Raw genomic sequence first — 16,823 nt, 5'->3', positions numbered from 1 at the left:
AGTCACCAAGACATATTATAATCAAACTTGCCAAAACGAAAGATAAAGAGAGAATTTTAAGAGCAGCTAGGGATAAACAAAAAGTCACCTACACAGGAGAGCCAGTAAGAATAATCTCAGACTACTCAGTAGAAACTACAAAGGCAAGAAGGCAATGGACTGACTTATTTAAAAAACTGAAAGGAAAAAAATTGCCAGCCAAGAATCATATATCCAGCAAAACGGTCTCTCAGATATGAAGGTGATATTAGGACATTTCCAGATAAACAGAAGATTAGGGAATTCGTGAAAACCAAACCAAAACTACAAGAAACACTAAAGGGAGCTCTTTGGGTATAATATCAGGTATCAACCCAAGACGAGAACACTGGGCAGAGCAATCAGATGTCAACCCAGACAGGAAAATCACAAACATAAATCAAGATTAAAAAAAAAACACTCAAAACAGGGAAATAGTGATGTTATTATGTAAAAGAAGACAACATTAAAACAATAAAGAGGGATTAAGAAATGCAGTCACAGATCTTTCATATGGAGAAGACAAGGCAGTACAAAGAAATAAAACTCAGGTTTACATTCAGAAAAATAGGCATAAATAATAAGGTAACTACAAAGGAGACAAACTATCCTACACATCAAAATAAAATACAAGAAAAAATAGAGACTCCATAGAAAAAAAATCAATGGCAACGAATTCAAGGAAAAGACAATATATAACGATAATCTACTCAGGATAAAAAATTAAGTGGGAAAAAGAAACTGTCAACAACGCACAGAAAAAGACATCAAAATGATAGCACTAAATTCATACCTATCCATAATCACACTGAATGTAAATGGACTAAACTCACCAATAAAGAGACAGAGAGTGGCCGAATGGATTAAAAAACAGTATGCATCTATATGCTGCCAACAGGAGACACACCTTAGACTTAGAGACACAAACAAGCTAAAACTCAAAGGATGGAAAAAAATACAGCAAGCAAACAACAATCAAAAAAGAGCAGGTGTGGCAATATTAATTTCTGATAAAAAAGACTTTAAAGTTAAATTTATCATAAAGGATAAGGAAGGACACTATATAATGATTAAAGGGACAATATACCACGAGGATATAACTATACTAAATATTTATGTACCCAATGACAGGGCTGCAAGATACATAAAACAAACTCAATCAGCATTGAAAAGTGAGACAGGCAGCTCCACAATGATAGTAGGAGACTTCAACGCACCACTTTTGGTGAAAGACAGGACATCCAGAAAGAAGTTCAATAAAGACACAGAAGATCTAAATGCCACAATCAACCAACTTGACCTCATAGACATATACAGAACACTCCACCCAACGGTAGCCAAGTATACTTTCTTTTCTAATGCACGTGGAACATCCTCTAGAATAGACCACATATTAGGTCATAAAGCAAGCCTTAGCAGAATCCAAAACATTGGACTATTACAAAGCATCTTCTCTGACAAGAAGACCATAAAAATAGAAATCAATAACAGAAAAACCAGGGAAAAGAAATCAAACACTTGGAAACTGAACACCACCCTGCTCAAAAAAGACTGGATTATAGAAGACATTAAGGATGGAATAAAGAAATTCATAGATTCCAATGAGAACGAAAACACTTCCTATCAGAACCTTTGGGACACAGCGAAAGCAGTGCTCAAAGGTCGATTTATATCAATAAAAGCATGCACACAAAAAGAAGGGCCAAAATCAAAAAATTATCCCTACAGCTTGAACAAATAGAGAGTGACAAAAGAAACCCTCAGGCACCAGAAGAAAGCAAATAATAAAAATTAGAGCAGAACGAAATGAAATAGAAAACAGAAAAACAATTGAAAGAATTAGCAAGACCAAAAGCTGGTTCTTTGAAAAAAATCAATAAAATTGATAAACCATTGGCCAAACTGACAAAAGAAAAACATGAGAGGAAGCAAATAACCTGAACAAGAAATGAGATGGGCGACATTACAAACCGACCCAACTGAAATTAAAAGAATCACATCAGATTACTACAAAAAATTGTACTCTAACAAATTTGAAAACCTAGAAAAAGTGGATGAATTCCTAGAAACACACTACCTACCTAAACTAACACAAACAGAAGTAGAACAACTAAATAGACCCATAACAAAAGAGACTGGAAAGGAAATCAAAAAACTCCCAACAAAAAAAAGCCCTGGCCCGGACAGCTTCACTGTAGAGTTCTAACAAACTTTCAGAGAAGAGTTAACACCACTACTACTAAAGGTATTTCAGAAGATAGAAAAGGACGGAATACTCCCAAACTCATTTTATGAAGCCACCATATCCCTGATACCAAAACCAGGTAAAGACACCACAAAAAAGAAAATTACAGACTTATATCCCTCATGAACTGAGATGCAAAAATCCTCAACAAAATTCTAGCCAATAGAATTCAACAACATATCAAAAAAATAATTCACCATGACCAAGTGGGATTCATACCAGGTATGCAGGGATGGTTCAACATTAGAAAAACAATTAAAGTAATCCACTATATAAATGAAACAAAAGACAAAAATGACATGATTTTATCAATTAATGCAGAAAAGGCATTTGTCAAAGTTCAACACCCATTCACGATAAAAAACTCTTAGCAAAATAGGAATAGAAGGAAAGTTCTTCAGCATCATAAAAGGCATTCATATAAGGCCAAAAGCCAACATCATCCTCAATGGAGAGAGGCTGAAAGCATTCCCTTTGAGATCGGGAACCAGACAAGGATGCCCTTTATCACCACTCTTATTCAACATTATGCTGGAGGTCCCGGCCAGAGCAATTAGGCTAGATAAAGCAGTAAAGGGCATTCGGATTGGCAAGGAAGAAGTAAAATTATCTCTATTTGCAGGTGACATGATCTTAAAAAAAAAAAACAAAAACCCTAAAGAATCCTCAAGAAAACTACTAAAACTAATAAAAGAGTTCAGCAGAGTATCAAGATACAAAATAAACAAAAATCAGTTGGCTTCCTCTACACCAACAAAAAGAACATCAAGGAGGAATCACAAAATCAATACCATTTACAGTAGCCCCCAGGAAGATAAATACTTAGGAATAAATCTTACCAGACATGTAAAAGACCTATACAAAGAAAACTACAAGACACTATTGCAAGAAATCAAAAGAGACCTACATAAGTGGAAAAACATACCTTACTCATGGATAGGAAGAACTTAACATTGTAAAAATGTCTATTCTACCAAAAGCGATCTACAGATACAATGCAATTCCGATTCAAATTCCATCGGCATTTTTTACTGAGATGGAGAAACAAATCACCAACTTCATATGGAAGGGAAAGAGACCCCGGATAAATAAGGCATTACTGAAAAAGAAGAATAAAGTGGCAGAGCTCACTCTACCTGATTTTAGAACCTATTATACTGCCACAGTAGTCAAACAGTCTGGTACTGGTACAACAGATACACAGACCAATGGAACAGAACTGAGAATCCAGACATAAATCCATCCACATATGAGCAGTTGATATTTGACAAAGGCCCCAAAACAGTTAAATGGCGGGAAAGACAGTCTTTTTAACAAATGGTGCTGGCATAATTGGATATCCATCCACTAAAAAATGAAACAAGACCCATACCTCACTCCAAGCACATAAACGAGCTCAAAATGCATCAAAGACCTAAATAGAAAATCTAAAACGATAAAGATCATGGAAGAAAAAATAGGGACAACGTTAGGAGACCTAATACATGGCATAAACAGTATACAAAACATTACTAACAATGCAGAAGAAAAACTAGATAACTGGGAGCTCCTAAAAATCAAACACCTATGGTCATCTAAAGACTTCACCAAAAGAGTAAAAAGATTACCTACAGACTGGGAAGAAGTTTTTAGCTATGACATTTCTAATCAGCGCCTGATCTCTAAAATCTACATGATACTGCAAAAACTCAACTATGAAAAGACAAATAACCCAATTAAAAAATGGGCAAAAGATATGAATAGACACTTCACTAAAGAAGACTTTCAGGTAGCTAACAGATACATGAGGAAATGCTCACTATCATTAGCCATTAGAGAAATGCACATCAAAACTACAATGAGATTTCAAGGTTGGCATTAATCCAAAAAACACAAAACAATAAATGTTGGAGATGCTGTGGAGAGATTGGAACACTTATATGCTGCTGCTGGGAATGTAAAATGGTACAACCACATTGGAAATCAATTTGGCACTTCCTTAAAAAACTAGAAATAGAACTACCATACAATCCAGCAATCCCACTCCTTGGAACATATCCTAGAGAAATAAGAGCCTTTACATAAACAGATACATGCACACCCACGTTCATCGCAGCACTGTTTACAACAGCAAAAAGATGGAAGCAACCAAGGTGTCCATCAACAGATGAATGGATGAATAAATTATGGTATATTCACAATGGAATACTACACATCAATAAAGAACAGTGATGAATCTGTGAAACATTTCGTAACATGGAGGAATCTGGAAGGCATTATGCTGGGTGAAATTAGTCAGTTGCAAAAGTACAAATATTGTATAAGACCACTATTTTAAGAACTCAAGAAATAGTTTAAACAGAGAAGAAAATATTCTTTGATGGTTACGAGAAGGGGGAGGTAGGGGGAGTTGGAAAAGGGTATTCACTAATTAGATAGTAGATAGGAACTTTTTTAGGTGATGGGAAAGACAACACACAATACAGGAAAGGTCAGCACAACTGGATTAAATCAAAAGCAAAGAAGTTTCTGGAATAAACTCAATGCTTCGAAGGCCAGCGTTGCAGGGGCAGGGGTTTCGGGACCATGGTTTCAGGGGACATCTAAGTCAATTGGCTAGCAAGCAGCCATCTAAGATGCATCAATTGGTCTCAAGCCACCTGGGGTAAAGGAGAACGAAGAACACCAAAGACACAGGGTAATTATGAGCCCAAGAGACAGAAAGGGCCACATAAACCAGAGATTATACCAGCCTGAGACCAGAAGAACTAGATGGTGCCTGGCTACAACTGATGACTGCCCTGACAGGGAACACAACAGAGAACCCCTGAGGGAGCAGGAGAGCAGTGGCATGCAGACCTCAAATTCTTGTAAAAAGACCAGACTTAATGGTCTGACTGAGGCTAGAAGGACCCCAGAGGTCATGGTCCCCAGACCTTCTGTTAGCCCAAGGTAGGAACCATTCCCAAAGCCAACTCTTCAGACAGGGATTGGACTGGATTATGGAATAGAAAATGATACTGATGAGGACTGAGCTTCTTGGATCAAGTAGGCACATGAGACTATGTTGGCATCTCCTGTCTGGAGGGGAGCTAAGAGGGCAGAGGAGATCAGAAGCTGGCTGAATGGACACGGAAGGAGTGTGCTGTCTCATTAGGGGGAGAGCAATTAGGAGTATATAGCCAGGTGTATATAAATTTTTGTATGAGAGACTGACTCAATTTGTAAACTTTCACTTAAAGCATGATTAAAATTTTAAATAAAAAAATTGAAATGGCAATCTCTAAAAAGATAAAACAAATTAACCTTATTATATATCAAATTAGTGCTTGAGCACAGAGAAAATAATTATTTTAAATTGCTTTAATTTCAAATACAGTAATTTCACTACATGCCCTTAGTGAGAATACTCTAAGAACCACAATAAAATTTTAAATTGTGTTTAGTACTCATATCGTTAGTCATCATATTGATTTTGTTATTCTGAAACTATCACATATTTCAGGTAAGATCAAATACGTAATTTTATTAGTCATAAGAACCAGGATTCTCAGTATTGGGGGGAGGGGGGACACAAAAATAGTAAGATAAAGGTTTAAAACCCCTTAATTCTCAATTGGAACTGGCAATATCATTATGACCTAAGATTACAGTTCTTCCTTAAAAAGGGGGTAAGAGACTCTAATTCTGTTCACTGAAAAGATCTAGAAACAATGACCAATCCAGTAGCAATGACCGGGTTACCCGCACAGTACCCAGACTGTGATGTCTAAACACCATTTCTAACTAATAAACTAAGGTTTCTTGAAGAAATGTCTAATTGCAAGTCTGGAGTAGAAAATATACAAGATGAGCACAGAACACGTTGTTATCACAAATATTAAAGAGTAACACGGTTGTGTCAAAAGAATTTCGGAGCCAACTTGAAGAGGCTCACACCGGAATGGATGGAACAATTTGAACAGCAAAAAGAATATCTGCAATGCAGTGATATAAATCAAACATCTTGATACACAGAATAAAAATCTCATTGGTCACTGAACCAACACATTATCTGAAAACATGGAAACACTAGGGCACTTGTAGCCTGCTTTTGCTATGTGGATTGTACCTCAGGGTAGCCGATGGTAATAAGAGAAAGTTCTTCTTTAAGAATTCCAGCTAATAAATGGAAGAAAATAAACACTCATTTTGCAACCGCCAATAAAGTAATGGATCTCGGTAGAGGATATCAATAACTTTGGAACTCTTGGGCAACACCTGTATCCACTGAACAACGTTCATATCATACAAGAGACAAGCAGACATTATGTGCTTCCTAATGCGCTGCAACAGGATACACACGATAAACCAGTCGCCCTCGAGTTGATTCCGACTCATGGAGACTCCATGGGTATCACAGTGGAACTCTGCTCCACTGGGGTTTTCAGTGGCTTATTTTTCGGATGTACATCTCCAGGCCTGCATGACTTGAACCTCCAATCTTTTCTGGTTAGCAGCTGTATTAACAGTTTGCAGGGACTTTGAAAATACACAATATCCCTTATAAAACGTTCATTCCCCTACCTCCAAAAACAATCAGATGTGAATCTGATTAAGCGTCTAGATTTAACTACCGGTTTTATGAAAATACATGAACAGAAGAATTTGTTAAACACCACTACAGGGATGAAACCAGCAAAACCCAAACTGGAAAACTTCCAGGAAAAATGAGAGGTTTCTTCAAGAAATAAATTGCAAGAGTTAAAAGAGATACACACATATCAATCACTGCAATGTGTGGACCACACTGGATCCTAATTCAAAAAATTTAACTGAAAAAAAAAATTATGAAACAATTAAGGCAATTTGGACACTAACTGGATATTTTATTATATCAAGAAATTATTTTTTAAAATTAGGTGTGATAATGGTATTGTCATGATCTTTCTTTTAGAGATACATACTGAAGTATTATAGGTGAAATTATATGATAACACAGATTAGCTTCAAAACACTCCAGAGCAGGAGTGTGTGCAGGGAAATAGCAGAAGTGTGTGTGGGGAACTCCTGTACAGATGAAGGAAGGTTAGCTGTGTTGATAACTGGTAAAGCTGGATAATGGGCACAAGAGCTTCATTTTACTATTTTCTCTACTTTTGCATGTTTGAAATTTTGTATAATATGAAAAAAATTTTTAATTATCCTTTCCTCTAGATGACCAGCCAGTCAGAATAGCCATTTTAATTGATACGATTATAGAATTCCCATTTTCCAAACATTAAGGAGTTTTTTTCCCTTCCTACAGCATTAGCCAACCATCCATATCCCTCTACTTTCTACCTTTGGAAGCACTTCAACACTTATAAACACAGGGTCACAGAGCGAGTTACTACTACTAAGACCCCTCCCCCTCTAACATTAGCCACTCATAGGAGTGGCTAATGTTAGAGGGGGAGGGGTCTTAGTAGTAGTAACTCGCTCTGTGACCCTCCAGAGATAGCCTTAAAACAGCCTGTCCCTAGTCTCCAGCAGAAGAAAATACTGAACAGCATCTTGTCTGTAAGGTACACAGGAGCTGCTGCATAAGCTCTGAAGTCAGAATTACAACTGCAGTCTGTATATTGTCACCCCCAATGTTTACCTTTTTTTTTTTTTTTAAATAAAATGCCTCATTTTCTTAGTAAAAAAAAAAAAAAAAATTTTTTTTTAGAACTCATCTAAATTAAACATCTCTAGAAAAGAAACTCAAAATAATTATCATACAGTTTCCTTGAGTAACTACATTCAGAAAAACACTGCTTTTCTATGAATGTTTGCTTTCACTACTAATTCATAAACTAAGATATTCTGAAGTTCTGATCTATGATATAGTCCTAGTCTAAGCTATATTTTATTCAAGTAAAACACAATGAAAACTAATACCAGGTACTGTACTATATTGCTTCTATGCTCTCTTCAATAGACTACAAATATGGCTATGAAATCTGTTAATAAATGCTTTCCTCTGATCCCTAAGACTTACCAACACTCTAAAAAGAAAATTTCTGACAGTATCTTACCTGCCTTTCATAGAAGAGGAACACAGAGATATGGAGGAGAGCTAAACTGATTTAAGTTAAAATGAAACTTAGGTTTCCACATTTCCCTTCTCTGATATCAACCAGCAATTGTCCTCCAGCTCCGCATTCAGTTCCTCTCTCAGGTAACACCTCCATCATCCACCCATACAGACTTCTAATTCAGGAGCCTAAAGAAAAGGCAAGCGGCATGTCCTTGAAACTATCCTCTTTCTTCAACTTCTTATCATTGGGTAACTTAATCTGTAGAGATTGTATACTTGCTGCTTTTTCTGAAGAAACCATAGCAATGTAATTTCAAGTTCCTCATAAAAAATTTTCAGTATGTTAGGCTCCTTTGAATTTGCTGTGACAGGATTTAACCTACATTTTGTGAATGTTAATTTCCTATGTGGTTATATACTATGCATTTTTTTAAAAAATCTTACAGTAATAAGCATATTAATGTAAGAAAACTGAGCAACCACTATCTTAGCATGCTCAAACTGGGGGACGGGGGCTGGTAATTCCTGATATAACAATAGGCACCTTTATACCCAAAGCACAAAAAACACAGTTTTCTTCAAAATTCCCTCACAGCAACAAACAGAATTAAATCGGAAATCACCACTCACCTTGTGCTACTGTTGACATGACCACAGATGGTGTGGAAGATACTACAGCTGTTACCGCAACCGTGTTAGGAATAGGTGATGGCGTAGAGCTGCTGCTACCACTGCTGCTGCTACTGACCAGAGATGACTGTGAAGCAGTTATAACCACGGGTGGCTTCTGGGTTGTAGAAGCAATGACTGATGTTGGTACAAGCTTAGTGACTGCTGCATAGTTATGGGATTTGGAGAGAATGTTCGGCACGAAGGTTGAACTTGGAGATGTGGTCACTATAATAACCTAAGGGAGGGAAAATAAGTTATTTTCATGTACCTACTACACTGTTTTTTTTACTACACTGTTTTTTTTACTATACTGTAATGTATCTAGATACACAGTCATACAGAATTCAAAAATAGCTTATGAAACATGAAGAAACAATTCAACAGAGAGGAATATACAACTAAAAATACATGAGTTTTCCTTTACTAAACCCGTTAAAAAAACCAAACCCATTGCCATCGAGTCGATTCCAACTCATAGCGACTCTATGGGACAGAGTAGAACTGCCTCATAGGGCTTCCAAGGGGCACCTGGTAGATTCCAACTGTCAACCTTCTGATTAGCAGCTGTAGCTCTTAACCACTACACCACCAGGGTTTCCTTGCCTTTATTAGTAATCCTCAAAATGTATTTAAAAGTAACAATTTTATCAAATATCTTAAAAGACAACATACAATGCTGTGCAAGATACAACAAAGTAAGCATTTCAATATACTGCTTAGGGATTTATAAATAGGCACAATCTTTCTAGAAAGCAATCTGGACATTCATTCATTTATAAATATTTATTGAGCATCTACTATGTGCCAGGCACAGTTCTAGCTGCTGGGAATAGAGTAATGAACAAAGCAGACAAAGCTCACACTTTCATAGAATTTACATTCTAGTGGGGGGGGGGTCAATAAACAAAGTATATATATGACATGTAATGATAAACGGAAGAGAAAATAAAGCAGAGTAAGGGAACAGATGATGGTGGAAGTGGTGCACAATTTTTACAGAATATTCGATGAAGACATCTCTGATAAGGTGACATCTGAGCAGAGACCAAAAGTTGGCGTGTGAACTATGTTGCTACCTAGGGGAAGAGTAAAGCAAAACCCACTGCCGTCAAATCGATTCCAACTCGTAACAACCCAATAAGACAGAGTAAAACTGACCCATAAGGTTTCAAAGGCTGTAAATCTTTACAGAAGCAGACTGCCACATCTTTCTCCCACGGAGCGGTTGGTGGATTCAAACCGCCAACCTTTCAGTTAGCAACTGAGTGCTTTAACCACTGCGCACCAGAGCTCCTTACCTAAGGCACAAACCGAAACCAAATCAATCCATTGCCGTCAAGCTGATTCTGACTCATAGTGACCCTACGGAACAGAGGAGAACTGTTCCCAAGGGTTTCCAAGGAGTAGCTGGTGGATTCAAACTGCTGACTTTTTGGTTAGCAGCTGAGTTCTATAACCACTGTGCCACCAGCGCTCCTCCTAAGGTACCAAAAACCAAAAAAAAAAAACCATTGCTATCAAGTTGATTCCAACTCACAGTGACCCTACAGGACAGAGTAGAACTGCCCCATACGGTTTCCAAGAAGTGGCTGACCTTTTGATTGGCAGCCAAGCTCTTCATCACTGCACCACTCCAAGGTGAAGTCTCAAACCAAAAACCAAACCCTCTGCCATTGAGTCAATTCTGACTCATAGCGACCCTACAGGACAGAGGAGAACTGCCCCATGGGGTTTCAAAGGAGCACCTGGTAGATTCAAACTACTGCCAACCTTCTGGTTAGCAGCTATAACTTAACCACTACGACACCAGGGTTTCCAGGTGGAGAGTAGGAGGAGACAAATTCAGAGAAATAATGGAGGACTAAATCATGTAAGATCACGTTGCTAGTATATGCATTGAATTGTGTCCCCCCAAAATATGTGTTGTAAATCTTAACCTCTATGCCTGTGGTTATAATCCCTTTTGGGAATGAGTTTTTTGTTGTTAATACGGCAGGATTAGCGTAGGGTGTATCTTGAGTCGATGTCTTAAAGAGATAAAAGGAGCGGATTAGGCAAGCAGAGATGGGGGAAGATTGATGCCAAGCCACAAGGAGATCTCCAAGGAACAAGAAACAAGCTCAAGACACAAGGATTTCTCCCCACAGAGACTGAAAGCCTTCCCCTAGAGCCAGCACCCTGAACTTGGACTTCTAGCCTCCTAAACTGTGAGAAAATTTCTGTTAAAGCCACCCACTTGTGGTATTTCTGTTATAGCAACACTAGATAACTAAGACAATACCCTTGATACAACGTGATGAAAATGTCACCTTTCCTCTGTGATTTTCCTCACCCAAATCTATAACCCCAGTCTAATCACCAGAAAAACATCAGAAAAATTCCAACAGAGGGGCATCCTACAAAATACTTGACCAGTGTTCCTCAAAACTATCAAGATCATCAAAAGCAAGGGAAGTCTAAAACACTGTCACAGACAAGAGTAGCCTAAGGAGACATGACAAGTAAATGTAATGTGGTATCCTGGATGGGATCCTGGAACAGAAAGTCAATAGGTAAAAACTAGGGAATCCAAATAAACCATGGACTTTAGTTAATAATAATGCATCTATATTGATTAATTTTAACAAATGTACCATACTAATGAATGATGTTAAGAATAAGGGAAACTGGGTGCGGGATATACGGGAACTCTCTGTACTATCTTCTCAATTTTTCTGTAAATCTAAAATTATTCTAAAACATAAAGTCTATTTTTGTAAAACTGCTAGGTAAAAGTAGAGTAGAGCAGTAAAGGCAGAAACAGAAAGACAAATTATGAGGCTCCTATGATAAACCAGGAAGAGATGATGGTGACAAAGCATTTGTGGTGGAAGTACTAAAAAGTGAACAGAGTCTCAGTATATTTTAAAGGTAAAACCAACAAGATTTATCCACAGGTTGATATGGATAACAGCGAAAAGGGAGACAGAAAAATGACTTCAAGATTCAGCCAGTATGGCTGGAAAACTACAGGTAGTCCCCAGCTTACGATGGGGTTTCATTCCAATGACTCCATCATAAGTCAGTTCTGACATAAGTCAAATACCTCATTTTCTTTTTTTTTTTTTTTTAGTTTTCATTATTATTGCCTTTTATTATCAGTATCTTTATAAATCCGATCTTTATTTGTCTTTGGGGACTGGAAACATTACATATAAACTTACAGACATATTTTAATACATAACCAAATAAAAATATACGAATCATAAAAATTTACTCCAACAATGAAGAAGAATTGGAAAATGTTGGCATTTTGTCAGTTGCAGTAATAATTCCACTTGTGGAAGGTTCTGGATAATCTGGATTATCTCTGGGAATAGGGATGGCATTTCTAGTCAAAAAACTAGTGACAGTCATCTGTATGGCCCTTTCTCCTTTTTTCACAGTAAGATCTCACTGCTGCCTGTAACTGCCTATTAACTTTAACAAAGCAATCAGCATTTGGGTCCATGTTTTCAAGAAACTGAAGCCCCTGATTTAGTTTAGAAAAGCTATAGCTAATCCTTTCACTGTAAAATTTATTGACTATTTCTCTCCTTCCTCTTTCTCATTATTTCTTTCTTCTTTAGCATTTCTTCCCTCTTCAAAAATCATTAAGTCCTGATCTGTCAATTCTTCTTCATGATCTATGAGCTGTTCCACATCGGTGATATCAAGTTCTAAATTCAGCATTCTTGCTGTGTAGATGATTTTTCCACTGATGTTTTCCATCATATTATCCTGGCTAAATGCTTAGGGAAAGTTCACACAGCTCAGCAATTTTTCCCATATCCCCTGCATGTATTTTCCCGTACCATTCTCCCAGGAAGATGCAATGTTCCACATACACTGACAGTCTGAACTGCGGTTTGTCATAACTCGAGTAAGTTTTAAGTTGGTGACTACCTGTATGTGATTTAGACAAGGGCGTTCTAGACAGTGGGAAGAGCACAAAGCAAAGGATCCAGGGTTGTCATAGCTAGATTTATTTAAAAACAGAAAGGCAGTGTGACAGAGGCATATAGCACAAGAAAAAGCAGGCAAGTGACAGATCAAATCTGTAAATGAAGGTAAAGAATTCTGATTTTATATAATGGGAAGTCATGGGAGGATTTTAAGCAAGGGAACAGCAAATTATGATTTATATTTTGAAAGATCAGTCTAGCTGCAATGTGTTGAATGAACTGACACTCAACAGTAGAAGTAGTAAAACCAGTTAAGAAGCTATTATAGTGGAGCAGGCAAGAAATGATAGAGGCTGTCTGGACTAGTGTGTCAGTAGTAGAAATAAAGACAAATAAAGATTCAGAATATTTTGAGATTTAAACTTGTCGATGGAGGGAAATAGCGGGGCTAAAGAAAAGAACAGAATCAAGAATACCTCCTAGAGCTAAAATGCACTGGCTTATTTAAATCTGTCCAAAATTTCATTACGCAGATACTATTATCATTTACATTTTACAGCTGAGAACACAAAAATCATTTATTAATCTGTAGCCTCAGAGTTTTATTTTGGGGTGAGTATAATGGTACCGATGGTGTTGTGTGCTATCAAGTCGATTTTGACTCCTGGTGACTCTATAACGGTAACATAGTAATACTCAAAACAGAGAAGAGTGTCTTTTTTTTTGTACTTACCTAAGACAGAAAAAAAATGTTTTGAAAAATTAGAAGAATTTAGGAGAAATTCTTTTTTATTTTTACATCCGTACCAAAGAAGGCCTGAAGTTAAGTCAGTAAACATTTACTGAATATGTCTGTATTTAGTACCGACATCTCACAGAAGCTTTGACTATATTACTGCTGTTATACATTTTGAGTGTTACAGGGAATTACAAGGTCCAAGTATATGTCCATTACTTTAAGGAGTTTGTTAACTGGGGAGTCAAGAAAGATACTAAGGCTTCACCAGCAAATACCTATACACTGGTGACCACCATACTTCCTATACAGACTTGATCAGCGCACATCTAATAGTATTATTAGAAAAGTAGCAATCAATCATCACAAAACTGACAAGAGGTAAACCAAGATGATAAAAAGACCACAAGCTTAAGAGTGAAATGAATCTGAGCTTAGATCCTGCCTGTGCCACTTACAAATAGCAGCCCCTGGACATGTTAAAATCTCTAGACTTCCATTTCATCTATAAAATGGGGATAATAAGTCCTACCTTGCAAAGTCATTACAAGGATTAAATGCGATAATGATGTGAAGCATCTAACATAGTTCTAGGCACATAGCAGGTGGTCAATACTTAAGGTCAACAGATGGTACTATTAGTAGTTTATTACTTAATAATTAGATATCGGTATGGGAGTTATAGACAAAATCTGGAAATGCATTTCAATTTCCTCTATTTTTGTTTCAGTAAAAACATTTTACATATCTTTTTTCCAAATTCTGATAACCCTAAGAATCTAAAGAAGGCACAGCTACTGCCACAGCCAAAAAAAATTAGAATAGTAATAGCAATTAGGTTTTCACTTTTGCCAACTCTGAACTAATAGTAGTAGCTTCCTGGAGCACAGTGTTTGTAAGGAATCTAGAGCATGGACAAGGATTTACCTAGGCCTGGTAGGAATGTATGCCACAGTTAATTAGCAATGGCTGTCACGAGCAAGGGAATGGAAGGTGTTCACACCGCGTCAAATATTTGGAATTTCAGAACTAGAGCATGCACGTAGTCTTCTGACATGAAGATAACAAATTTCAGCAAAATAAATCCAGAGTTCTCTTAAGAGCATGTTTTAGGTTATAGATACAAATGATAAAACATAATTTGAGATTTTAGTCTGCAACATGATTTTTGATCTAAAAAGGGATTGTCCAAAATTAGAGAACCACCTTGGAAAAACCTACTTGCACTTCAAAGTTACTTATTACAACACAGAAAATTAAGGGATTTTGAAACCAAGTGAACCAAACAGTGTTTATTCAGGCCATAATTTAAATTACTGACCTTCTAGCACTCACAAAAACTCCTTAAGAGTGCTGAGACTTGCACCCTAAGGACAAAATAAAAAATATCAATCAAGCATATAAAGCACAAAGCTATGTTCTGTTGCTTTGTTACAGAAAAAATTTATATAAGTGCTATACCAATGTTATATTTAAAATTAAGACACCACATTAACATAGGTGGAAATTTGTCTACACCAAAAATATATGACCTATTTGAATGTGAAAAGGTCCACAAATTCATAAATAATTATACTTAACATAAAAGTCACTTTACCTAAAATAATTCCTAAATTGACTTACAAGGGGTTTGTGAGAAATCCAAGGTGAATGCATTAATGGCAACAGCCCTGGACAGATTTCAAAAAATCCAATCACCCAGCAAAAGAACAAAAACCAAAGAATATTTATAAGTTCTACTCGGCTTGTCCATGCAGTAACAAAACTGATGACACTGAGTACATACGGAGTGAAACAGTAGATATTTGCATCTGGAACACAGTAGATGCTCAATAAATATTTGTGGATTAAGTCCTATTTTTAATTTGTTGTAAATATTTATTTTTTTAAACACAGTAGGACATATTTAAGGTTCTGAGCCTGAAATCTCATGGTATGGCTCATATGACTTTGGAGATAAATATGCTCTCTTATATGCATCACAAGACTGACAACCTAAACTACCCATTCTCAATTGAGAATTCAGAAGAAAAAATGAAATAAAGATACTGTAAAGTCAGTAAGTCAAAAAAAAAAAGTTCACATACTTCACTAACAGGTGAACCCCTAATCTGTTACAAGTTTTTTTTTTACAAAAGACTACCAAAGAAGGTCAGAAAGTTAACTATGTTTGGTGACATTTCCTGAGCATTCACTCTATGCACTAAGTATTTTCCATGAATCATCTCATTTAATTCTCTCAATAACTCTAGGAAGTAGGTACTGTTACTACCTGTTTGTTTTATAGGGAAGCCAAGGCTCAAGGAAGGTGGCAGTGCCAGGATTAGAACCAGATCTATTTATACATTCATTCATTCAACAAATATTGATCACCACCTACTACATGATGGCAGGCATGTTCTAAACAACAAGGAACACAGCGATGAATAAGACAAAGTCCCTACCCTCAGCAGCTTACAGAAACAGGAACAGAAATATGGAAGAAATAGAAAATAAACCAATACGTAATAACACATCAATTACTGTAAATATAACAAATAAAAATAAAATAGAGTAAAGGAATAGAGACAGGAATGGATGGGAGATGAGAGTTTGCTAAACTATTTCTCAAACACCCAATTAGAAGAGTAGGTGAGAAGGGCAGGGGAAGAAAAATTGCTAACAAAATAAAATCCAGCAAGGAAGGCAGTAAAAAAAATTATAAGTAGACATAAAAATTCACAGCGTATACCAGGCTAATGCCATCTAATATGGGGCTGGCCCAGAACGCGATAGCTATATTATTATACAAAAAATGATATTCAGACAGATTGCCTTGGAGTTATCAAGTAAAATTATAAAAATTATATTCGTTTTCATCTAAGTCAACTGGTATAACAAAGTGTATTAAGAAAACGTTCTGTTTCCCACTTTGGTGAGGGGCATCTGGGGTCTTGAAAGCTAGCAAGCAGCCATATAAGATGCATGAATTGGCCTCAACCCACCTGGAACAAAGGAGAATGAAGAACACAAAACACACAAGGAAAATACGAGCCCAAGAGACAGAAAGGCCCACATAAACCAGCGACTCCATCAGCCTGAGACCAAAGAACTAGATGGTGCCCAGTTACCACTGATGACTGCCCTGACAGGGAACACAACAGACAATCCCTGATGGAACAGGAGAAAAGTGGGATGCAGAACTCAAATCCTAATAAAAAGATCAGA

General features: G+C 36.8%; 1 protein-coding gene across 15 annotated transcripts in view; it reads right to left on the bottom strand.

The window, feature by feature from the left end:
* The window catches only part of EMSY (EMSY transcriptional repressor, BRCA2 interacting), a 107,665-nt gene that overhangs the window by 57,386 nt on the left and 33,456 nt on the right, over positions 1-16,823 (bottom strand). For all 15 annotated transcript variants that reach the window (XM_023538900.2, XM_010599564.3, XM_010599566.3 and 12 more), the window contains one exon: positions 8,916-9,192. In XM_023538900.2, the coding sequence (XP_023394668.1) occupies positions 8,916-9,192 (277 nt within the window). The remainder of the gene's footprint in view (positions 1-8,915; positions 9,193-16,823) is intronic.

Source organism: Loxodonta africana, chromosome 7 (assembly GCF_030014295.1).
Source record: "Loxodonta africana isolate mLoxAfr1 chromosome 7, mLoxAfr1.hap2, whole genome shotgun sequence".
Classification (NCBI taxonomy): Eukaryota; Metazoa; Chordata; class Mammalia; order Proboscidea; family Elephantidae; genus Loxodonta; species Loxodonta africana.
This window is presented reverse-complemented; position numbering and strand designations above follow the sequence as displayed.